We start from the raw sequence: 26,389 nt of genomic DNA, 5'->3' as shown, positions 1-26,389 counted from the left end.
TAAAAACTAGAAAGAAAATTCAAAAGACTCTTAAAGATCATATCATGAACCCTCTTCATACATAATGAAATATCATCCTACTAAAGACATCCTAAGTGATCCCAAGAAAGGATTCACAACAAGATCAAAGCTCAAAAATCAAGAAGTAATAATATTTGGGATTAAGCCTAGAAATGTGGATAAAGATTTAAAAGATGAAAGTTGGATACAAGCAATGAAGGATGAACTAGACCAATCTGAAAAGAATGATGTTTGGACATGAGTGAGTCCTCCCCAAAATAAAAGCATCATTAGAGTAAAATGGGTATACAAAAACAAGCTTGATGAACAAGGTAAATTTGTGAGAAACAAGGCTAGATTAGTAACCAAAGGTTACTCTCAATAGGAAGGTATGGACTATACTCAAAACTTATGCTTCAATGCTAAGATTAGAAGTTATTCTCATATTATTCTCATTTGTTGCATATAGTAATACAAACTATATCAAATGGATGTAAGAACTACATTCCTAAATGGTTTTATCAAGGGATAAGTATATGTAGAACAACCCCTTAGTTTTGAGAATCAAAACACCCAGACCATGTTTATATGCTTAATAAAGCCATGTATGACCTAAAACAAGGTTCGAGAGCTTTGTATCAGAGATTGAGTATCTTTCTAATTGAGAATGATTTACTAGAGGTCACGTTGACGCTACACTATTTAGGAAAGATTACTCTAATGAATTCATATTAGTGTGAATCTATGTAGATGACATCATATTCGATGCTACCAATGAAGCACTTTGTGAAGAATTTTCAAATCTTATGAAAAGTGAGTTTGAGATCACTATGATGGGAGAGCTAAAATTTTTCTTAGGCTTGAAATTAAACAAGCTAAGGATCTCGTTTTTAGACATATCCAAGAGAAGAACATCTAAGTGTTGTCAAATGAATATTTAGCTATCTTAAAGGTACTACTAATCTTAGTCTCTGCTACAAAAAACGAGAAAGTTATACTTCATAAGGATATTGTAATTTTTACTATGAACGAGACAAATTAGAACGAAAAAGCATTAGCATAGGATGTCACTTCATTAGTGAAAATTTAGTCTCTCAGTGCAGCAAAAAGCAAGGAACAATTGCATTATTAACTATTGAAGTATAATACATATCAGTTGTCAACTATTGTTTTGATAAGTCCATGACTCCCCTTGAGAGCTTAGAAGACCTTCATAGATGGATCACAATGAGCGTGACTGGAAATGAGGCTTCTAGCCTATCATCTTTGTCTTTGTTTTGCATTTTGTTGACTTTTCTTTTGTTGACTTAAGTTGAGTTGACCTTGTTGACTTGACTTGAGTTGAGTTGTTGACCCTCTTGTTTGGTTGTTTGTTTTTAAGGTTGAGCTAGGACTACCTTGGAAGAGGATAACACTAATTGGAGTGGAGGAGAAGCTTGCACTTGGGATCACACCCTTGGGCACATATAAGGAGAGCTTGGAGAACAAGGTTGACCTTCTCTTCTAGAAGGTCAATGTCACACATTAAGAAGGCTTGGTGGTCAATCTAGGTCACTCTCCACACCAAGATGCCACCTTTGAGTTGCCCTAGCTTCTAGAACATTATTTTTTTGTATTTTATTTAGTGTCCCTTTGCTTTGTATTTATGCACAGAGACCCCTTCCATCACTTATAAAATAGGCTATTTAAGACTTGTAAAATAGTTGAATATTTGGAGTTATATAAACTATATTTGACTACCTTGTGAGAGTGTTCTCCTGAGATTGTTCATTCTCTTAGTCACTTTAAGTGTAAAGCTCAAGTGGCAGCATACACCACTAATCTTGAGTATGGTGAGGCTTATTCTCCCCCTCAAGTGGCGTCTTAGCATCACTACCCCATCCCTCTTTCTGTCTTTCTGTCTTTCTGTCTTTCATCCTTTTATTCAATTTTTCTTCTCTTTTGGTTCCTTGATGCTTGTTTTCCATTCAGCTATTTGCTTCCATTTTATATCTTGTTTTGATTCTTGTTTAATTGAACTTCATCCTTCTCTTTAGCTCTTAGAAGTGAACCTTCGCATCTATATAATGCTTGGGTTATCTTAATGTCTTGGGATCTTCCTTGACATTTCTTCACCTTTAAACACTATATTTGCTAAAATGAAAATGGGTCTTTATCATTTGGTATATGTATCAGTAGAAGATACTCTAATACTTAAGTTAGCCATGTGCGACAAACATTAATAAATATTTTAATAATGGAACGTAATTAATTTACCTCGTGCATTGTACTATTTATATTGTATTTATGGAATTTCACCTAAATGGGTTTGATCCACATGGTTAATCACCTTAATTAATTCACCTAATACTCTATAAATGTGTTTTAGCCATCACCTTAACCTTGTGTTTGGATGAGGGATTTCAACAATTCCAAGAAATTGAAATACCTAGTAATTGAATTACTTGATTGAATTCTCTTCATTTCTTAAATAATTAGTTTCAATGAAGAATTGAAATATTTTAAAAGTCAATTTTCTTGTTTGGATAAAGAAATTTAATTTATATTCTAAGTGTGATCTCAACTCTACCTTTGAGTCAACGTAGCTCGACCTTCAATTCGATACAACTCGTCTTGACTTTTAATTCAAGTCGACCTTCGGCCCGACTCGACCTTCAAACCAGCTTGGCCTGACCTTACCTTACTCCACCTTCGACCCGGCTCGACCTTCGGCACAACGCAACCCGACTTAACCTTTAGTCTGGCTCAACCTTTGACCAAACCCAACTCGACCTTCACCCCAGTTCGACCTTTGATCCGGGTTGGCCTAGTTTGACCTTTAGGTTGATCTGATTTGACCTTTGCCATGACCCATCTCAACCTGCGACCCTACTTGACCTGACTCAACCTTCAGACTGACCTGCACTGGTCCAACTCAACCTTTGGCCCGACTTAACCTTCAGCCCAAATCGACTTGTTTCGACCTTTGGCATGGCTCGACCCGGGTTGACCTTGGACCCAAACCAACTTGTCTTGACCTTTTGTCCGACCCGATTTGACTTTTTGGACATGTAGACTTTTTTGTCCTAACCATTGATTAATTCCATAAGTTGAGAAATTTCAATTTCCTTCTTTTTTGAGTGAATTTAAAATTCTACTATTTTAGTTATTTGAAATACCTTTTTAAAGCTTCTCAATTTCAATTTCTTTTTAATTTTCTCATACAAACATGTAATTTTTCTTGAAAGAATTTCAAATTCTCCAAATAAATGAATTAACCTCTTGAATTGTCTCATCCAAACACACCATAATTGAATCACAATTGTTATTTTCTCTATGCCTGGGTCAGCATAATATCATAATGTTCGAGCATATGTGGACCAATATCATCTCAGATCGGATGGCTGAGACAATATCAAGTTTGTATAGTACAGACTTTGAAATAGACAATACCTCGTACGTAATGATTAACTCTAATAATATTATCACGATGAAGTTAAGATTAGAACAATAATTATTTCATATATCTAAAAAAAGAAAAAACTCTTAGAATATAAATGAATAAATCTTTAACCAGTAAAAAATAATTAATGTTGTTCAATTTGTGACAGGTTTTTGTATTTACTACTCTTGAAAATAAATAAAGATGCATATCATTTTCATTTACAAATACGTTCATGCTTTTTTAAATTTATTACTAAATTATCCAAAATATCCCCATAATTGTTTTTAAAAGTTTGTTTTGTTGTTACGGAATATAGAAGATTCTTTATTCTTCTGACCCTTCAAATAGCGGAGGACAACAACCTTATACACACAGGACGACCCCACCACCCACCATGTCCACTCACCAGACATATTCCTTTCTTGTTTTCTATTCGGATTCTCTTCCTCCGCTGAAATGATATTCACTTTCGATATATATATATATATATATATAATATTAATAATTGAGGTAGAAAAAAATTGTGACTCAGAAAAAATAATAATAAATTAAATATTAAAGTAAAAAAAACCATACTAAAAGAAGAAGAAAAATTTTAATTCCGTAATTTCTTTGTGCAGCACGTGGTACTTTCTATTTAATAAATAACAAGTGCTCTTTTTTAATAAAAAAGTATTTAATCATTTAAAGAATAATGTATCTCTCAGAGGATTGTATGCCATATGTAGGATAACAATGAGTTTGGTCAGATACAGTATTTATCTGTAAAACAAATTTTTTTTTATCTAATATTCGTCTTGTTACTTTATGATATTCATTTAAAATATATTTTCAAATTTTAAAACAATTATGAATTTTTAAAAATTCACGGATTTCAAATACTAATTAGTTTATCGCTTTTTTTAATTATTATTATTAAAGTAACCATTCGAATTCTTACAACATAATTCATGCATGTTCCCTTTAAAATATATTTTTTGTCTCCTCATAATTTTAATTATCATCACTTAAGTGTCAAAGTAATTCTTCTGTGTAAATAAAAAACTCCCCGTTATAGAAATTTCATGCAAACTTAGAAGCCAAACAAAACATATCATTATCCAAAACTTTTATATTTGAATATTTTCGGGTGTTTTTCTTTGTCGTGTATGAAATTAAGGGTAGAGAATGATCAAAACATTCGGTTGACTGCATTATTGTTTTTAAATTCCGTATAGTTTGAAAGATTTATCGATAAGGCATATCTCGAACTCGTCAGGGATTTATTTTTAACGTCTACAAAATTTATAGGAAGAAAGAGATAAACATAAAAAGACTAACGTTATCTTATTTAAATAAAAAATTGTCTATTTTCACAAGACGTCACATTTATTATTATTATTTAATACAAAACTATAAGCGTTTGAAATGGATTTTGTATACTTTATTTATATTTTATATTTTAATTCAGTATTTTAAATTTTAAATTTTAAACTTTCTAAATTAAATTGAACTTTACGTTAATTTTTAACATTAAGAAGTATCTGTCTATATAGAAGTCAAGTTTCTTTATAATCTGTCACATGTTATACAGTTTATTAAATTCATGTGATAAACTAATGGGTGCATCATTTTAGTCAAATATTTGTTTTAAATTTATGTATTTTCAATTGGATTTTGAAAGATTGTTTTATAAAGACTACCAAGATTATTTTTTTCTCAAGACAATCAAGATTAAAAAAAAGAATGAAAAATAGTATATTTAATTGAGACTTAAAAATTAATAGATATGATTAAATATTTTTGTCTTAAACTTGAGTGAAAATTGAAATTATTTTCTCTTCAAAATTTTGTGTGGATTTTATTTTTCTTTTTAACTAAATTTTGTTAAGTTCATTTAACATTTTAAACATGTTTCTCAGTTATCATAATTTGAAAATTATCATAAAACATGTTTGAAACGTTAATAAACTTAATACAGTTATCATAAGTCAAAAGTTATCATGAAATATGTTTGAAATGTCAAATAAACTTAACAAATTATGTTTTAAGGGATTAAGTCCATATATTTTTAAGGTTGAAAAATTAAATTGGGTCAAAGTTTTGGAAAATTACTAATTTTAATTTTTACAATAGAATAAAGGATAAAAACTTATTTAACCTAAAGGATATATATATAATATTCAAAATCATAAAATTTGAGAGAATATTTTTATTGATTGTTGTTTTATAAGTTTTGTGTACATTTTATTTTTATGTATAAATACTTCATAAAGCAATTTCGGCCAAATACGCAAGATTTTCTTAATCCCTTTAAACCTTCTCTCAAGATTAACACTAGCAACAATAGATTTTCCCCCTCTGCCCATTTTAATTGTTTTACATACAGGTAATTGTTTTATGTTTGTAAGTTATCTTTTCTATATTAAATCAATCAAAATATGGGTTTCTTTTTTTTTCTTTCTAATTTTGGTTTTTATATAAGTTATTGTTACTTATTGAGATTTTGAACATTTTCCTTTAATAATATCATTGTTATAAAATTTTTGTAACGTCCCAAGTTAGTAGAATAAATCTAATAAATAAAATGTCGCATGTTTATTGTATAACATAGAGCACCAATAGAAGAAGGAGTACCCAAAGGCACAACAGAATGCCTCGAACAGGAAATTAAGAGAAATAAATGGCAAAAGAATCGCTCACAGAGCAAGAAACTACCTAGGCATCAGCGCCTCAAAAGTTGCTCAAAAGAGAGCCATAACTAACACCCTTAAACTGGAAAGCAATATCACCATCATATGAACGATCTCCAGGAATTTTCATATTTGCTCACACCAAGGATTTGGTGATCATCACAAAAAGAAAAAGCCAAACAGAGAAATAGACACCAAACAGAAAGGGTAAGCTAGAGCAAAAGATTTTTAATCACATTATTGAGCAAGTAAATGTTAAATCAGGTTATAAACATACAAAGCAGTAAGCACCCAAACCATGTGATAGCAAACAAATGCAAGACCTTTTGACTCAAATATCCGGATTATACTCTTGATATAGAATTTTAACAGAAGTATGCACCTGTGGTGGTTTTTAAACTCTGTAGAGTTTAGAAACAAGGGGTTATCACCCAACCACACCCCAGGGTTAATCCTCTAATGTCTTAGGCCCAATACGTCCCAAGATTAGGACCTCATGTCACTCTCACCACATAAATCATTCTACTCTATGTGAGCGTGAACGATTATTAGAGTTCAGGATACCTTCCTTAGTCTAGACATCTCCTATATCAACACTAACCACACCATCACCAAGAGTTTCCCATGAAACTCTTTTAGCAATAACATTCCACATGTTATCTCAAGCATCATAATCTCATGCCAATGCACCACCAACCAACTGACCCATTCTTATTTCATTTCATAGCAAGCAAGTCAATATTACATGAAACATACATAATCACATATTCATGCTTTTAAAAGTAATTGAATCAACCCACAAGTTAAAGTTAAAGTAAGGAATTAAAATTTTGCAACAATTCTCGCTTAAGCTAGACTGGTCTCGCTTAAGCTAGACTGGTCTCGCTTAAGCTAGACTGATGTCACTTAAGCTAAAATTTTTCGCTTAAGCTAAACTGACAGATTTTCACTGGTTTCAACATGCAAAAACACAAAATCCCAAACAACAAAAACTACAAAAAACACAAACACATTGCATAAAACGTTGACATCATACTTCATGCTTTAAAAGGGTAAACAAATCAATCATGGGAGCATACAGCATTCAAACAACTCTACTGTCAATCTCGCTCAAGCTAAGGACCTCGCTTAGGCAACACGAGCCTCTCGCTCAAATGAAAAGCTCTCGCTTAGGCGAGATTGAAATCAAAGGGCATTATGAGGGTTCGCGAGTTCTCGCTTAAGCGAGGCCTCCTCGTTTGAGTGAGATTACTCTCGCTTAAAACTAGAGCTCATCGCCTAAGCGACAACTCGAGCAAAACCTGGGGGTGAACTTCTTGTTAATTTCGCTTAGGCGACGGTTGCTCGCTTAGGCGAAAACAACAGAGCTCTTCCCTACTCATGCATGCAAACTAGAAAAGCAATACCAAACAACATTTCAACCCTTTTCGGGCAACCACAACAACGAGCAAACATCATAAACATGATTTAAAACTAGGAAAACATGCAATAATCATAAAAAACTTTAAACCCTAACTTCCCTTACCTGAACAAATGATAGCCAAACGAAATTAGGGACAACAGGAAGAGCACCACTGCACGTTTCAACTTATGGAGCTGGAAAACAGAGCAAGAAGAATGAAACTAAGACCCTAACAGAGGTTAAAGCGAAACGAGTGCTTCCAAACAGAAAAGGAATGAAAATGGGAACACGAGTTTGAAGTTTTACTTATGCAGAGACAGAGTTCGATTAACTGAAAGAGGGAACTAGTTGTGCCTTAGCAGAGCTTCTACTCGGAAGATGAGGGAGGTAAGGGAAACGGTCTTGCGAAAAGAAATCAGAATGAAAAGTTTAGTAGTGGGAAGGGGTTTTGGGGTACTAAGTGGGCTGACCTTGGACCCAACTCAGAAAGTCAAGCCTATACATATAAGACAGAAAGAAAAGAGGCCTTACAATTTTTCAATATGGTATATACTGTTTATGCTCAACTAGTTAAAAATGTAAATATTAAGAATTAAAAAAATACAAATAAGAAATAAATGATAACAAACTAGTATTACTTTTTCACAAATAAATAATAAAGTACTTAAACTCTATCATTTTAATAATCATAATAATAATTTATAGTTAAATAATAATATAGAACAATATACATCTATTCAACTTGATTCTTTCACTTCATTTTAAATATTGTAACCTTGAATTAATATTTGAACTCTTTTAAAATTTTAAAATTACAATGTTTTTTTCATAAAATTAATTGTAACATGATATTATTGATAATCATACGTACATAATATAATATTATTGTATAAAAAGTTCAGCCTTTCAAACATGGATTTCTTTTTCTTTTTAAAGTAATCATAGTCGTTTTAGTTAAAAAAAAAAAAAAAAACTTTTGAAGAGTTTTGTTAATTAAAAATAATATAGTTTGTGTTTTTAAAAGAAATTGTTACGATTTCAAAACCTTGATCATGAAAACATTTATATGAAATTAAAAATAATTATAATTTGTATCTAGTAATTTGTGAACTTGTTAAAGCTATGAATATAGGGAAAAAAATAGTCGAGCTAAAGAAATCAAACAAAATAAAAAAAGAAATCGAAAGAAATGAAGAAGTTGAAAAAAAAAAATCAATGAAGGAATGATACACAGAATAATGAAAAATGGTCAAAGGAGGCGGTTAAAAATATAATTAAGAAAAATGAAAACTCAAAGTTTATAAAAAGAATTATTCATAAAACAAGACTAAAGAAGTCACACAAAACGAACGAGATATTAAGTAGAAGTAACCGCTACATACGTGAGCTTAGTGGACATGAAATACACAACAATTATTCTAATCATTATTTCTTTCTTATTTTTATTTTGGTTTAACTCTAAAAAAAATAAATAGGTTATTTGTGTTAAAAAAGGTGATAAATTGAATTTTCAACAAAAAAACTCTAAGAACATCACGAATAAAACAATTTTGGTGAATATTATAATAATTTGGATCTTCACTTTAATTAATTTCTTCTATCAGTTTTTATTTTATTCTTGATAATTTATTTTCTTGCATTTATTTTCCTCTTACATAATTTATTTCCTTTGCAATTTACATAATTTATTTTTCAAATGCATATCACTTTAATTCATTTTTAACTTGAACATTATCATTTACGTTTTTAAAAAGTAAGTTAAGATTTCAATATCCAAAATTTTCTAAAGATCTATTTATTAGAAGCAAGAGTTGTTAATTTTATTCACATAAAAAGGACATTGAGTTAGATATATTTATAAAATTGATCGAAGATATAACTTGTTTACAAATAAATCGTGTTGATAATCGAACCTGAAATCAAATGCTTTAACTTAGATTGAAAAATGAATTGTTTGATAACTTTCTACATTAGTAATTTGGACATCAAACAACCGACCTTATACCTTGAAGAAGATAATTAAGGATGCTAACATTTTCTGTTTGGGATGGGAGGTATGATTTTTTCAAAACACGAAATCAAACAAAGATGAATGTACATATTCGACATTTTGATTTATTATATACTTATTATTATAAGTAAAAAATGACTATAATAATAAAAATTGTAATCCATATTTATTATTTTTTCCATAACTTCTGAATAAAACACCTAAGGTCAATACTCCAAGAAGGTGACTAAAGGTATGTTATAATAAAACAACGAAGTTCTTACCCTTAAACTGAGGAATGTGGCTTCTGCGGCTGTGAATAATTCATGAATGTGTCTGGAACTTGTGGCTGTGAATAACACATAATGAATTTTATTATAATTGCAGTGAAAGAGAAAATAGTTAGCATAATTTCGATATTGAATAGCTTTTGTAAGCTTTGATATTGAATCTTGTTGTGAAAGGTGTCACAAACCCAACCGAACAAGTGAGCGTGGGATGAAGATCCACTCGCATCAACCACGATACGAGAACTTCAATGCTCCAAACAGCACCAAGTTGGGAAACAAAAAATTAATGTCATTTCATTTTCTAAAATAAAATATTTATTTTCTATATTAAAGTTTTTTGGATATAATTTTTAAAATGATAATTGATTTTGTTAGTTATTCAAATATACACTTATTATTTTTGTAAATTGCAGACATTATAAACAATTTTAACGATGACTCCTTCTTTTTATTATTTTCATCCGTATATTCAGTGTTTCAAAGTTTCATCTTAGATTAACTTGGTTTGGTTGCCAAATAATTAGAATTTAACAAAGAATTGTTTCTACCCTGGATCAATCTCTATCATTATCTTACTAGACTAAAAATATCCGCTTATGAACAAAACAAATTTAATCAAGAAAAAATGTTATATATTAGAAAAATTAAATACAATTAAATATGATAATAAAGTTTTTTTTTTTAAAAAAAAACTCGTGCGTGTACTTTAGCATTTTAGTTAGAATGACATTTTAAAATAAATATATATTTTTTTCATGGCATAAAAATTTAATAATAAAAAAGAGTAAATAAACATAAATATGAAAGTAAACCAAACCCATGTTAATAAACAAATAAAACTTTTCAAAATACTATAAGAATGTAGATAAGTTTTTTTTTTTCAATTAAATATGAAAAAATATATATAAATTTAAACGGAAAAAATTATTTGAATGATTTTCATGTTTTGGATAAATTAAATGCAAAGTATCAATAGAGAGATATTTTGAATATGTGTAAGGCCACGTTATTTCTTACCTTTAATTTAAGGGCTGCCCCAAACGGTTGGGCCTAAGGGCTGGCCCAATAAGGAAAAAGGAGACCCTAAGTCTGCCCTCACACTTACTTCCCCTTACTCTTCAGATTTTCGCAGCAGTCAAACCCTCCTTTTCGCAGCAGTCAAACCCTCCTTTTCGCAACCAGAAACTCTGCTAAGGTTTAACCCCGACCCCGATCCCGTGAGCCCAGCCTCGTCTCCTTGATTCGTGTAAGTATCCTACACTTCCTCTTTCCTTTTCCATTCGTATGCTAGGGTTTCTAGTTGGAATTTCGTGGTGAATCACTATAAAAGCTCGCTCCGCTATTCTGTTCCAGCTTGTTCGTCTATCCCGGGAGCTGTCGCGTCCTCGCTGTTGGAGTCGAACCCTTCCTTTAGCTATTTCCAAGTAAGGGAAGCTAGGTTTTGTGTGTCTAAAGTCGTTTTTGGCTTGCTTAAATATTGTTGTATGATTTGTGGACTGCAAGCTACTGTGTTTTGTTTAAAAATGTCGTTGTGGTCTTTGGGCGTGGTGTTTGCATGTCTGTTGTGTGAATGAGCAGCGGCGGGGACTGGTTTTCTCGCCCAAGCGAGCATGCCTCATCTAGGCGAGACTAACAAGGGCTCGCCTAAGCAATTCTGTGCGAGCGGTCGCTCAGGCGACCTGGTTTCTTTTTGAGCGAGGTGCAGTCTCGCTTAGGCGAGATGGGGCTCGCCTGGGCGAGACATCGCAGAACCATGGTTTCCCTATCGCGCTCTCGCCTAGGCGAGAAGGGTCTCGCCTGAACGAGAGGGTCTCCCTCACCTGAGCGAAACCTGTTAGCTTGAGCGAGGTTGCAGGCAGTTTTGGGTGCAATTGTTGAATGATCCACCGTGTGTGACTTGCTTGTCTGATCTACATGCTTTACTAGGAGGGTACAGGATGATGCCATGATTTATATGTGAGTTCGAGAAGGGAATGGTATGTTGCTTTATTGGGTATGAATTGAAAAACATGAGTTGTATGACTTGTCGATTATACATGATATTAATATGATGAGCAAATTCTTGATTTGGTGGGTGGAACATGTACAAAGTATGGGTAGGGTATAATTCCATGACTCTTGTAGTGAGAGGTCTTGGTGGCGCCTCATCTGTTGGACGTAATTCCATGGACCCTCTTAAGAGGAGTTTCATGGTGGTGCCTCAACGAAAGGACGTAATTCCACGGGGGGTCGTGGTGGTGCCTCAAGGCCAGGACGTAATTCCACGTAGGCCACGTGGTGGTGCCTCTTGTAAGGGTGTAATTCCGCGAATGCCTTGTGGTGACGCCTCACTGTTAGGACATAATTCCATTGCCATGTGGTGGTGTCTCGATATGCGCATTCGGATAGTCAAGTCTTAGGGTCTTAAGTGATTTGGGTAATCTATGTGTGTAGGTTGTTATTTATGTTGACTATGAGATTTGCATGTTGACTTTTGTGATATAATGTTTCCTTGCACTAGCTTACCCTATTTGCTTGTTTGAATTGTCTTGTATGTGGCTCTTCTCTTATTGCGATGATCATCAATCCTATTGATGTGAGTAGATAGGGGAACTGTTGGCAGAGGTAATGATGATAGGGATGGTACTGCTTGATGGACTGGACGAGCATTGGGCCCATCATGGGGCCCACCACTGAAGAATGTTTTGTTTTGCTGTTTTCTTATGTGTACAAGACTCGTACTATTAGTTCACTTGTTTGTTTTGGTTTAGGCCGTGTGGGACCTCTTTTATATTTTGTGGATATGTTGGGGTATGGAGTGCTTCATATTCCAAAGTTTCGTACCCTCTTAATATTATGTATGTAGCATTTTAATTAAATGGGCTTTATCTATTTATTTGGGACGTTACAATATATAAAATTAATAATTTCTAAAAAGTATATTTTTATAAACTAAATGTTGCATGTTAAACTAACGAAATGTAATTAACTTCTTATTTAAGTATTTTTAATTAAATTTGACTTGTTGAAAACAATACTTAAACTTAATTTTTCATTAACATAGTTTTAAATGTTTTATTATATTTTGTTAATAAAAATGTTTTATTATATTTTGTTAATAAGAAATAAAAAGTGGAAATTGTTTTCTATTCCATGAAAATCTTTATTGATAACAGTTAAATGAAGATAAAACAAAATTCATTTTCTTTGTTGAATCATTAGTTAACAAATCATAATTCTAATAGCGATTTGTGGTGATAAGTTAAAAGCGTAAGTATATAACGTTCTTATTTTGTTAGTTTTTATGAGTTATTTTAAAAATTATATTAATAACTTCTATATTTATGCATGAATATTAAAATAATCATGCGTATACATTTAGTTAAAATTAAATGAAGCCGAATTTAACTTTTTTAAGTGGATGCAAATAATTATTATTTTGTTTTAAAATTTTAAGGTGCAGTTAACCAACCTATTACTTTGATTGTAATCAATTTTTTGTTCCATGTCAAGGACGTGACTTGCACGTCCTCTGCTCCCGCGTGAAAGCAAGGTGCCTCTTTGAAACTCACTTCTCTTCTTCTCACCTAATCAACTTTCTTTCTCTCTCTGTCGTAAGAAACCAGACCTTCCTAGAATAATTGGTTTATTTCTCAACACCACACATCAGAGAACAGAGAACACAAACAAACTCAGTGGTGAGATGGAGAACAGCCTCTACGATGAGTTGTTGCAAGAAATTTTCCAGAAACTCCCTCCTTCTTCTTCCTCCTCCTCCGTGGCCCTCGTCTGCAAGCGGTGGCTCCGCCTCTACCGTTCCTCCACAACCTCCCTCTCCCTCCGCCTCACCCCACAATCCTCTCTCACCGTCTCTTCTCTCTCCTCCTTCCTCTCCCACCACCCTTTCCTCTCCTCCTTCTCTCTCTCCCTCTCTCCACCCTTCTCTCTGTCCCCACAAATCCTCTCCCTCATCTCTTCCTCCTGCTCCAACCTCCTCGCTCTTTCTCTCGACCCCACCCCTCTTTCTCTCTCCTCCCTTATTTTTATCTCCACCTCCTTTCCCCGTCTTACGTCCCTCTGCATCACCCTCCCCAGGCCCCTATTTCTCAACTGGGTTCTCTCCTTCCCCTGTCTCAAACAATTGTCCATATCCCTCTCCTCTGACCAAGGGAATCCAGGTGGGGTCAACAGCGATGAAGAAAGCCAAGACTTTGACGCCGAATTGGGGTTGGAGAGTCTTTCTGTGGTGGGGATTCGCAGCGATGATTGGGGGCTGGGTTGGTTGTGGAGGAGATGCACCAAGCTTAAGAGACTGAAGCTTCAGAGTTGCCAGGGTATCGGAGGGCCTTACTCGTCTTTCGTCAGGTGCTTGCACGGGATTCATGAAATTGAGCTCAGAACTTGCAGGAGTGTGGTGTACGGGGTTCTCTTGGAGCTTCTGGAACATTGCCACTCCCTAGATTTTCTCTTGGTTCATGATGGTGGTAGCAGAGAGGGACTGCTGCAATTTTTAACTCAGTGCCGCTCCAATGTTTGCAAATTCGACCTCCGTCTCCCTCTGGACCTCAACAACGACCATCTCTTAGCGATGGCCGCCAACTTCAATAAGCTCACCAGTCTCAGGCTTCAAAGCTGTTGCCTTGTTACCGGGCAGGGGCTGAAGGTCCTCGCCGGAGCTTGCGGCGGCCTTGAGGAACTGGCCCTGGTGAACTGTGACGTGATTGAGAGGGAGCCTGGGCTGCTTGCCACTCTGGGCCAGCATTTGAGGCAGTTGAGGAAGCTGGACTTGTCGCATAACGAAATGTTGGTTGACAAGGAGTTTGTTTCGATGCTGGTTTCGTGCATTCGTTTGATTGATTTGAGAGTGAGAGGGTGTAAGGGTCTCACTAGTGTTGCTGTGGTTTCCATGCTTAGGAGCTGCAAACACCTTCAAAATCTGGATGTTATGCACTGTTTCGGAATAGACTCTGAGGGGATTGAACTGTTTGTTAAGAATTCTTCTCGTTTGAGGAGAATGGAAGTTGAGGGGAGCAAGCTCTCTGATGCTGCCAAAACGTGGGCATCCAGTAAGTTTATTGAAGTTGTTGTGTGATTGGAAATTGAAGGTGAAAGAAGGAAGTGTATAGTTATGATGTTTTAAATAAACAGGTATACTTCACACCCTTAATCAATGTATTTATGCATTCATGTTTCTGTAATAAAATAAACTTCTGCTTATATTATCTACGAACTTGGTGGAGGTTGAAAGAAGCAAAGCAAGTGTCAAGTGTATATTTCCATGTTTCTAATCAACAGGATCCAGCTATATTGGTGATGAGTCATAAAATGGAACTAAAAGAGTAGCTTTAATTAAAGGGGATGGTAAACTGCAACTGTAATTTAATTAGGAGTTGAAATACAGCAATTTTAAGTGGGACATAAAGCTTTGCAGCTTGATTGGGTAGAAATTGACATGCTACTGTGACATGATGGATCACTTCACGAAATTTTATCGGGCAAGTGTCTATATTAATATTATGCGGTAGAAATCATATTTCGCAACTGTGTTTTGGATTTCAAGGGCAATCATAGCCTAGTTGTTGCAGCTTTCGTGTATCCAATTGGAAAATAACTTTATTAATTCGTTAATCAATTCATTTATATTATTATGGTAATATATATATATATATTAAATAATAGTATTGTAACCTGACTTAATTTTCTTTTTCTTCAAAATCCTTTTCAGAAAAATTAAAATATATTTTCAATGTAATTAATTTGAAAATATTCATGTAAATTATCAAATTAAATTAGATTATATTATTTAAATAAAATGCTTTTAAGGAAAAAATTAAAATAGTTTTACAAGTTGTGATTTGAATAATATAAATTAATAATAACTAATTTAGTACTATATTAAAATTATTAATTTTATTATCAATATCAAAATATTTGAAGTTCATAAATTGTGAGAGAAAAAAAATTCAAAATCTTATGATTATAATTATGTATTAAAAATAGATAAGTTTAAAATATGATGATACTTTGTCTGAAAGATCATATAATAAACAAATAACATATCATGAAAGACATAAGTATTTTGTTTGATAACCGATGCAACATTGTGTACTCTTAAATTATGCTTAACAAAGCATGAAGGCTTTCAAACAATGAAAGTACATAGAAGTGAACTAATCTTGTATCACTTGAAAAATATGTACTTATTTTATGATTGCAGAAAATTTCTATTAGCTTTGATTCATAATGAGATCTGTTCGTAAGAGAATAAAACACTTCATAAGATCACTCGAACCAAGAGTTAAAAGTTATTTTTCTCTAGCAAATCCCTGAACAAAACATTATCAACTTTGAAAGAATCGTCACTTTCATGCAACATTGTAGTTTAAGTTGATTCAAGTAAATATGCATTATCTAAGAAGACGATATTTATCATGGAGTGTTTGGACTTTGACAAAATGAAGAAAGAAAATTTATTGCAGCATGTAGTGCATTAAATTCATCCATCACTATCAAGGTCATTAGGGAAAAGGGGAATATGTTCAAAAGAATTGAAGCTACTCAACAACCACAAACTACCCTCCAATGACTACTTTTCATGAAGCTTGTATAAAGTCATTCCAAAAGAATATATATATATATATATATATATATATATATATATATATATATATATATATATATATATATATATATATATATATATAGAGAGAGAGAGAGAGAGAGAGAGAGAGAGAGGCGTTGTACAAAAGTGCAAAAACAACAACTAAAAATTCTAAGCCATCAAAAGCTATAAAGATGAGCATTGCTAGTGTTCAATTCAACAAGCTAGAAGGAAGAGTGCTTAAATCCCACCGCATCAACAGACAATTGTGTTCTCTTAGTAAGTTAAAGTGTGAGAGGTAATTACAAAATTCTCAATCTCTAAATCTTATCAAGAGTGACTAGTGAAATAATACTTGCTTACAAAGGGATGCTAGAAGGGCTAAAAAAACCACCTGCTAATGGCATTTGATGGCCATTAACATCCCCTAATAACTATTTTCGTTTTTTTATTAATTAAATTAATTTAGGGCTGAAAAGTGTAGGAGAGGAGAGGTTTTGGTGAGCTAGTAGAAGGACTGAGTTTGATAATGATAAGAGTGAGTTTTATGCACCAAAGAGAGAGAACATTGATGGCTAGGAAGCACTTTTGGAGTGGAGGCAGGAGTTGAGACAAATAGGGGCTAGGAAGAACTTTAGGAGTTATAAAGGGAGTAAGGAATCTAGGTTAAGGGAGTTGAACTCGTGCTTGTTTGTAATTGTATAATTGTGTTATGTATGGATTACATGTATTTTTTCCCCTCTGTGAAATTTTGGATTTCTGGGTTTTTAGAATTTTTTAGAAATCGCTTGGCATCATTGAAGGTCCGCTAGGTGACACATGAATTCTATGTTTATCTTCTGGGCTTTTCCCAGAAATTGCCTGGTGGGCCTTCTTAAGCTCGCCAGGCGATGTTGCTAGAATTAACTGTTTGTTGTGATTCGATGGACTATGTGATTTTTAAGGTTCTCGCCAAGTCCCCTATGTATATTAGAATGTGTGATGATGTATAATTGTTGAGGAATGTTACTGTAATAATAAACTTGACGATTGAATATGTGCATCAATATAAGTGTTTCATGATAGGGTTGGGAAGGGGTGGAAGCATGAGGTGCAAATTCTATTATATGCTTTGGCCATTGTATAATTTAATTGGTTGGGTATGTTTGTTAGACTTGTGATTTGATGTGCTATTTTGTGCAATTGGTAAAGTGGATCCAGAATTGGGAAAAAAAATCAGGTTTCGCATGTGCGGGAATCTCTGAGTTCTTCTTAGGTTGTATGCACTGCTTGGTGGTATGCATCTTGCCACCAAGCGACTGGCCAGTGAAATGGTGCAGTTCGCATTTTTGGATGCACTAGGTGGAATTTGGGTGTTTTTGGAGTTTATCTAGATTTTTTGTGCACAATATTGATTATTTGAGCAAAGGGAATTGGGAAGAGAACATATGTATGAAATGTGATTACCTATGGTTGAGCATGTGTTAACTAGGGTATAATAGAGTAATAGGGGTTGATTTTACTTGGCAATAGTTGTATACAGTTCCTATTTTGGAAATATCTTTTATTGCAAACTGTATTTTGGTCAAAAACCAATATGGCATACTTTAACTTGGTAAAAGAATACGTGTAATGGATTCTTGTTAAAAATGTAAGTGAGGGCATGATCTTAATTATTGATTAATTATGTATATGGTGTATGAAGTGTGATTGAGTCATGTTCGCATATATATATATATATATATATATATATATATATATATATATATATATATATATATATATATTATAATGCATATATTATATATATATTATATATGTATACATTATATGTATATATTATATATTATATATATTATATATTATATATTTTATATTAGATTATATATATAGATTATATATATATATATATATATTATATTATATATTATATATATATATATATTATATATATATATATATATATATATATATATTATATTATATTATATTATATTGTATTATATTATATTATATTATATTATATTATATTATATTATATTATATTATATTATATTATATTATATTATATTATATATATATATATATTATATATATAGTATATTATATATGTATATACTATATTCTATATATCTATATATTATATATTATATTATATATATCTATATATATTATATATATATATATATATATATATATATATATATATAATATTAAAACAGTAAAATTCAAACTGTTATTTTCTTTAATTTATCATTGTATTTTTTAATTTGTTGCTATCGTTTTAAATTTGCTACTTCTGGATTTCACATTAATTAATTGTTTATCATTTTCACGGTTCTAATTTCTATCTTTTATCTTTGTTCTTCACTTTCATTTCATATTTTATTTTATTTTGTTTTAAAGTTATGCTACTTGACATTTTTGGTTGTTTGTTGATATAGTTAATGTTTGTGGTGATTACAAAATAAAATTAATTCTGAAACAGTAGATGATCGACGTGTTAATGATAATTTGAATGGTCTGACACTCATTTTAACACAAAATTGGTTGCATGGTTTTGAACTAACAGGTAACATTATTGTTAGTACTGTAAAATTAATTTAATTATTTAATACTTAATCTTTTAATATTATTAGTTAACATTATTTTTTTCTTATTTTATGGTAGATGGGGATAAATAAGATGCTTCAAGAGATGAAAATGTTGTAGATTTATCCATTGAAGACTCTAATACTATAGTTTGATAAGTGACAAGAATAATTGATGTTAGATAGTAATTTATGTTTTTGTGATTTTGGTTTGTATTTGAAGTTTAACATAATTTGGGATTTTATTTTGATTGTATTGAAGTTTATTTAGATTTTAATCGGAATTATAATTTAGTTTTCTTGGGATTGAAGAAAAAAAATTGTGTGTTTTTTATTTAATTAAGTGAGCTAGTGAGCCAACCCGTTTAACCCGCTAACCCGTGGTGGGTCGGGTCGGGTTCTAATTTTGTTGGCTCGCTAATAAGTGAGCCGGGTTGGGTTGACCCACTAAGTGGCCAACCCGTCGCGGGCCGAGCTGGGTTGGGTCGAGTGACCCGTTTTGACAGCTCTACCTTGAATATATGAAGTTGTGAATGAAAGTATAAGGAGTTGAATCATGGATAGTGTGGCATGCTATCTAAAATCAGGCACTAAATTGTGAATGTACCTTATTGCCTTTGGAAGTAATTTGGATTGAAGAACAATCCATTTTGGGTGCTAAAACCAGCAAAACTACGCTATTGGTGTGGCGCCTGACAACCTACGAGTGCCGCCAAGCGATAGTCTATTATGGATATTCCCTGGAATAGGTGACTCTTGGCAGTGACGTATAACCCGCCAAGCGATAGACCCTGAAATAGTGGGTCTGTATGCAGCCTAGCGCCTGGCGAAAAAAGTATCCGGCTAGGCGGTCTGCGTAGTAGTTTTGCCTAGTGGGGCTTAGGCAACGCCATGCGATAGCGCTGTAGCCATGAACTTTTCTTATTTTCATTATCATGCTATGATGTGAGACTTGGATTAGGAGATGTTGTGTCATGAGCGGGTAGGTTCATGGTTGGTGATGAACACGTGTTGATATGAGCCGGGAGGTTCATATCCTGATGCTCTCGTGTGGGGATACGAACGTGGAGGTTCGTATGTTCCGTGCTCACACTTAAGAGTTGCTGTGAGCGGAGAAGTTCATAGTCGGTGGATCACATGTGTTGGACTATAGGCGGGGAGGTTTGTAGAGTTGGACTACAAGCAGGGAGGTTCGTAGAGGTAAGACCACGAGTGGGCGTGGAAGCATCATATATTTCGAGTCCATGGTCAATTATTTGTGTGACTTGTAGGTTGAAAAACCTTGGGGTATTAAGGTCTTGGCCAAGAACTATCTAGAATAAAATAGTTGGGTGTATCTTGATTTTATTAACTCCTATGTTAATTATTTATGAGCTCACCCTTTCTGTTTGTGTTTGGCGATGATCGTGTGACTTGTCACATGGGAGCAAATGATATTGTGATGCTGTTGATGCGTAGCGATGGAGAAAGGGCTAGCATGAGACTTTTGGATAGGGATTTTTTATTATGGTTTTTTGTTGATTCAGTCGGTTTATTAGAACTTGTAATACATTTATGAACCGGTTTATTTTATTTTATGTAAGATGAAAAATTTTCAAATTGTCCCGCGTTCAGGAATAATAAAATTATGATGTTTGAGTTTCAATTATTATCTTTTTATTTATTATTTAAGTAATTTCTAGTAGGAACATTACAATTAGGTTCATTGAAGCCTATCTAAAATGCCAAAACCAGTAACACTGACGCTACTGGTATGGCGCCTAGTGGCACGAGGCAAGACGTCAGGCGAGAGTGGGTGCAGGAAAGCCCTGAAAGCATACAATGCCAGGCGGTACCTGGTGTCCCGCAGGTGGTTATGGGAAAATTGGGCCTGGACCAAAATCCAGTGGGCTGGTGCTTGGCAACACCAGGTTTCTCGCCAAGTGGTTTGCACTAATTCCACCAAGCGACGCTTGAGTTACGCCAGGCGATACTCCCTGCAGTGATGGGTGGCGTTGGAAGATTTTTACACAGTTTTGGATTAAAACCTTGAGGAGATGACTTGCTAGAGGTCGTTTACGAGTTGTAGCTTGTAGTGAGGAGTTAAACACGTGGCCATTCCAAGTTGTAGCCTGATGGTAATATGAATTCCGGTGTGAGCGTGCGAGTTATGGCTCGTACAAATTGTTTTCACTTGATTGCCCTTCACGGGTAGTGGCCGATGACGTTGGTAGTCTTGTGATAAATAGGAATTGTGGTTCGTATTGGGGAGCTCCATTCGGTCTTGTAAATTGTAGTCCATAATGGGATAATTCCCGTGTGTGATCTACATGTAGTGGCTAGGGATGTCAACGGGGTGGGTAGGGTACAGGTAGTAGCTCCCCCGTACCTTAACCGCTGGATAAATATTTGTCCCGTACCCGTACCCATATCCGTCGAGTATCCGTTATGCGGGTATCCGCCTATTTTTTTCATATCCGTGGGTATCCACGGGTACCCGCGAATATTTGCAAAATTATTTAAAAAATAAATATTTAATCATAAATTCAAATAAAATAAAATAAAATACATCACTGTCATAAATTTTAAATAAAGTTCAAATAAACTCAAGTTGATACAAGTCCAAATAATTGTAAAAGTAAATATAAAATGACATTCAACACAACGGAAATTCTTTAATTAGTGCTTTGATCAACAAACCCATCCACCTTCTACGATTGAATACTGAAAAATAAACAAAACAAACAAATAATAAATCTCAATTGTCATGTGTCAAGTATTCTTATTTTGATTCCATCATTTGACAACAGACATACCATAAACTTCATTGTCTATATAAGGTTTGATGTATATGTCCAATTTCAAAGAAAGGAGAGAGAAAAATATCAAGGGGGAAGTTTAGCGGGTACGAGTATCCACAGATACGGATACTATGATACCCGTACTCACCCCGTTAACATACGGGTATCAAAAATACCCGTACCCACGGGTAACAGGTATCCATTTTTAATATCCATTTTTTACCCGTTGCGGGTTTTATCCGCGAATACCCGCGAATACGGATTTTTTTGACATCCCTAGTAGTGGCTAGTAGATGGTGGAACCACGAGTTGGATCTTGTGGCAGTAAAAGTCATCTTAAGGATATCATTAAAGTGTGTAAAATCGGGATGCGCACAGTGGTGACTATGATGGCTAGTGTTTAAGGATGGTACTCCTCAAAAGGGTCGTTGGTTTAACTTAATAACTGAGATTTGGGTTACATTGTATTGTTTATTATTTATATTATTTTGAGCTCACCCTATCTACTTGTGTTTGGCGATGATCGTGTAACTTGTTACACAAGAGTAAATGGTGTTGCAGGTGAAGATGTGGATGCTTAGCGCCGGAGAGAGGGCTAGTGGGGATTTGATTAAAGACTATGTTTTCTTTACTTTGTATTGCCTTTCCAGTATTTTATGAACTTTGAATTGTAATGGTTTTGGAACATGGTTTTGGAAATAATGTAAGTGTGAGATATTACTCATTTCGGCACGATAAATAAATTTTTAAACTTTTCTGCGTTTTGGGAAAAGAAAATTATATAAATGATGAGGTTTATTATATGTTAATTATTTTTATTTATTTAAATTAGTAATATCCGGCTAGGATATTACAATACTCGTGTTGAGCTAGGAGTGACTAGGGAAAGAATACTTAGTTGAGCTAAAGAAAATGAATACTTAGTTGAGCTAGGAGTGACTTGGGAAAGTATACTTCTAACACCCTTGACCAGGTGTCACAGGGCTTTGTGGGAACTAGACTGATTTAAAAGAGGACAAAAATTTAGTGCGCAAACACGTTGAGTTGTCTAATGATCATCACAAATTTAGTGCGTAACACTTCCAATGGGTTGCCTAACGTCTCCCACCGAGTCGTCTAAATCTTAACATTTGCCTAGAATTAAGGACTTATCTAATGGATAACTTAGTCATTCTTGGTGATTGGTCAAACACGTCGTTTAACGTGAAAAGTGGCTAAATTGTCTAGTCCATACATCATCTAACAATGGATTAACCGATCATTTGGTTAATAGAAAAGAGTACAATCGCTTCTAAATTTGAATCCTCAAGAGGCAGCAAAAAATATCAGAGAAGAATACGAAATAAGACAAAGATAGAGATGCCATAATCTAGCAGATTGATAAGTCAATGAAGATTCACAACAAAGATTGCCATCTTTGATAAGAACTAGATTTAGAGATGCCACAATCTAACAGATTGATAAGTCAAGGAAGACTTGCCACAAAGAAATCCAACTTTGATAAAAATCAGAGTTCTAAGCTAAGGATCAAGAGAATCCTTTCTCAATGAAAAACCAATTTTCATATAATGACCATCCAAGTTGTCTAAAAATGTATTTGGTGCACCTATATATAGGCACAAATGTTTAATCCACCTAAGAAAACCCAAAGACATTGGGCCCAAAAACAACTTAAAAATTCAAAAATATAAACGAGTTGTTTAGAAATTTAAAAGAAAACTACAAATACTTTTATTTACCTAACTTATTCTATAATTGTGTTCAAAGTCATGATCTTTATGTCTTCATGCCCTTTGAATTGCAAAGACTCCTCAAGTTCTTCTTGTATTGAATCATGGGATAGTCCTCTATCATACCTTACTTCTTAAAGACAATTTGTCCTCAAATTCATACCATTTGAAGATTCATGAGATAGTCCTTTATCACATCCTCTTTCTTGAAGAGAATGTGTTCTAAAATTCGTACCACTTGAAGATTCATTCTCCTTAAATTTGGTAGTGGTAGAAGTAGCTCCCTCCTTCTTATCTTTTCATGAGACGAATGATTTATTCTAGGAACTCCTTCTCTTGAGTTGTTCTTTGTCTAGACTTGATCAATCTATCATCACTTAGCAAGAGAAAGGAATTAGCAAGAACATCAAATATTATTGAACTTGTAATATCAACGGGTTACTTAATATTCATACATTATCTCAATATATTCATAAAACTTAAGAGTCAGGACTTAATTTTACTTAAAAAAGGATCTTGTTAGTAACACAAAAGAGAACTACTTCTATATTACTTTTCGGTTGTTTTCCAGTAGTGCATCAACCCCTACATTGTCATCAACTCCTGTGTAACACACGATCATAGTTGGGAAAAGCCACATCATAGAAATAAAAGGGCAAGCAATATAAAATACAACATAATAACACATCAATGTTTCTCATGACAACTTAACCTTGCAGATACCATTCAATATTTCACCAATATAAGTATATAATCATGTGAGAATGCATGTATCCTGAATCTATGTTCAGAAAGTGAGCGTGCATTGAATCTAGCACGTCTTGAGACCTTGTACCTGTCACACCCAGGGTAGATTCAGACCACAACCAGTGGCTTTACTAATCCACAGTAAGTAGGCTTGGTTAAGACCTACAACCTGTCAACATGTGATAGAGTTAGTCCCTTTGTGGTCTAGCCGCATGTAAAGCTTCTTTAAGAACTACCCATCCTTGACCACAAGTGACCTCTATAAACTCTTATTCACTAGGTACTTTCTTCTACGTCAGTTCAAAGTTTAGTAGAGTTTGGATGGTTTCATCTTACCACGCCCCTTCACAATTCACATCCTAATCCACACTCATGTAAGGTGATACTCCTCCCTCGAGATCACCAACACAATAACACATGGGTCTTAGGAAAGTTTACGATTGATTTTAACAAGGTTTAGGTGCAGGCTCTACATAGCCCTCATCTAGTAGATTATGAAAATTCCATGTCTAGTCTCTATTTAGCCCGTATCCAATAGATTCTAACCAATCCAAGTCCAGGGTTTACTCAACCCTCCTCTTTCTTTCCCTTGTCATAGACATACACAAGTGCTTTGATTATCAACATTTCACATTTTATCCATCATAATGGTTGCACAAATAACAAATAATGCTATAAACACGACACACAATTCATACTTAAAGCATACAACCATGCAACACACACACACGTAGATATCAACAAAAGACATTGTTAGCCCCCTTTTCCTGAACAAGATCTCTCAAGGTACTAGGTTTTCTACGGGTTGGATTTTCTACCTCTAAAAGGTCTCCTCGAAATCTCACTTCACATCAAGATTGTTATAACAAGAAGTGGTTCCAGAAAAAGAGAGAACATGTTAAAGTTTGAGTGAAGAGAATGTAGTGACATGTAACCTTATATTTGACCAATTAATGTGGCCCACTATCTGCCCTCCGAATGAGAGAGTTTTTTAAGCCTATTGACCTTCTTGGATGATATCTTGAATTGTAAGTGATTTCTAGTGGCTTTGGAAAGCTAGAATGTTAATCTTATTGAGAAATAATTTTTTTTAATAATGTAAAATTGAGATGATTAAGCACGGGACAATTTTTAGTAGTGGATCGCCTGTAATAGTTGAATTACGTATAATGTTGAATTGTCTACAACATATTTTATTATTCTAGATTAGATTAGCCAAAGCCCAAGATTGTGCCTTTGAAACAAATTTAGTGACCTAGAGAATCCTATAAATAGAGAAGGATACAAAACAAATAAGAGACACACTCTACAACACTCTTGGACTCATAGAAACCCTAGGTATGTCGTTGTTCTATCTTATGTTTTCTACTTTCTTATTTGTAGTTCTCCTCTTCCGAAGGGAATAAAGAAAAACCTTTACAGATTGATTCTCTTATGTATTCACAATGAATTTTGAGGTTTTGTACAATTTAAATCTATAAATCCATAGTTGAATATCCATAATGATTGAGCTTAAAATTGTATGTTATTTTAGAGTTATAAAATCTATTTTTGTGATTATTTTTTAAAACTTGTTGATAACTCATTTATGTGTTTTTAAATGGAATTCTCCTTTTATTCTACACCTGTTTTCTTAACTCAAGAGGTAAATGAAAAATAAAAGAATTCCACTTGTATACGCTTGGATGTGAGTGAGATACGTAACAAGTTAATCATTGTTTGTTTGATTAGGTCGATTCTGTTACAAAACTAAACTAATGAAATTATATAATAACTAATGAAGAATTCAATGATCAATTAGTTTCTTTAATTGTTTTATTCCCATTATTTCCTTTAACAACAAAAAACCCTTTAATTTATTATTTCTTTTTGCTCATGTTTTTTTTTTGAAGCCGGGTTTATTGAGATTATAATTAAATTAGTTGGGTTATCTTTACTCAAATTATATTGACTTTTTATGTTATTGATGATGAATGACCTTACATGGGACGGTTTACTATTTTAGTTGATTGAATTCAACATGGATCAATATACTAATGAATGGTGATTGTAACCTGTTGAGATAAAAAAACATATAATAAATTCGAAGATAGAACAGTGAAACTTATGTCGTTAAACTTAGAAAAACAAGGATAAATAATTGAACTTATTACAAAAGTAATTATTTGTTGACGAATTGCACGGATGACTAAAATATGGTGAAT

General features: G+C 33.5%; 1 protein-coding gene across 1 annotated transcript; it reads left to right on the top strand.

Moving 5' to 3' along the window:
- The first annotated feature begins 13,321 nt into the window (after positions 1 to 13,321).
- On the top strand, positions 13,322 to 14,979 carry LOC114183145 (RNI-like superfamily protein). Its single transcript, XM_028070052.2, has one exon. It carries the CDS (start codon positions 13,461 to 13,463, stop codon positions 14,847 to 14,849), a length of 1,389 nt encoding a protein of 462 aa, XP_027925853.1. The 5' UTR covers positions 13,322 to 13,460; the 3' UTR covers positions 14,850 to 14,979.
- Positions 14,980 to 26,389: the final 11,410 nt, after the last annotated feature.

This window comes from Vigna unguiculata, chromosome 5 (assembly GCF_037176805.1).
Source record: "Vigna unguiculata cultivar grain cowpea cultivar isolate G323 ecotype 2 chromosome 5, ASM3717680v1, whole genome shotgun sequence".
In the NCBI taxonomy this organism is placed as follows: Eukaryota; Viridiplantae; Streptophyta; class Magnoliopsida; order Fabales; family Fabaceae; genus Vigna; species Vigna unguiculata.
Note: the sequence above shows the minus strand (reverse complement) of the source record. Positions and strands in the feature narration are given on the sequence as shown.

Excerpts from the sequence above, each read along its gene's own strand:
- LOC114183145 (XM_028070052.2), top strand. The coding sequence starts at position 13,461 with ATGGAGAACAGCCTCTACGATGAGTTGTTGCAAGAAATTTTCCAGAAA.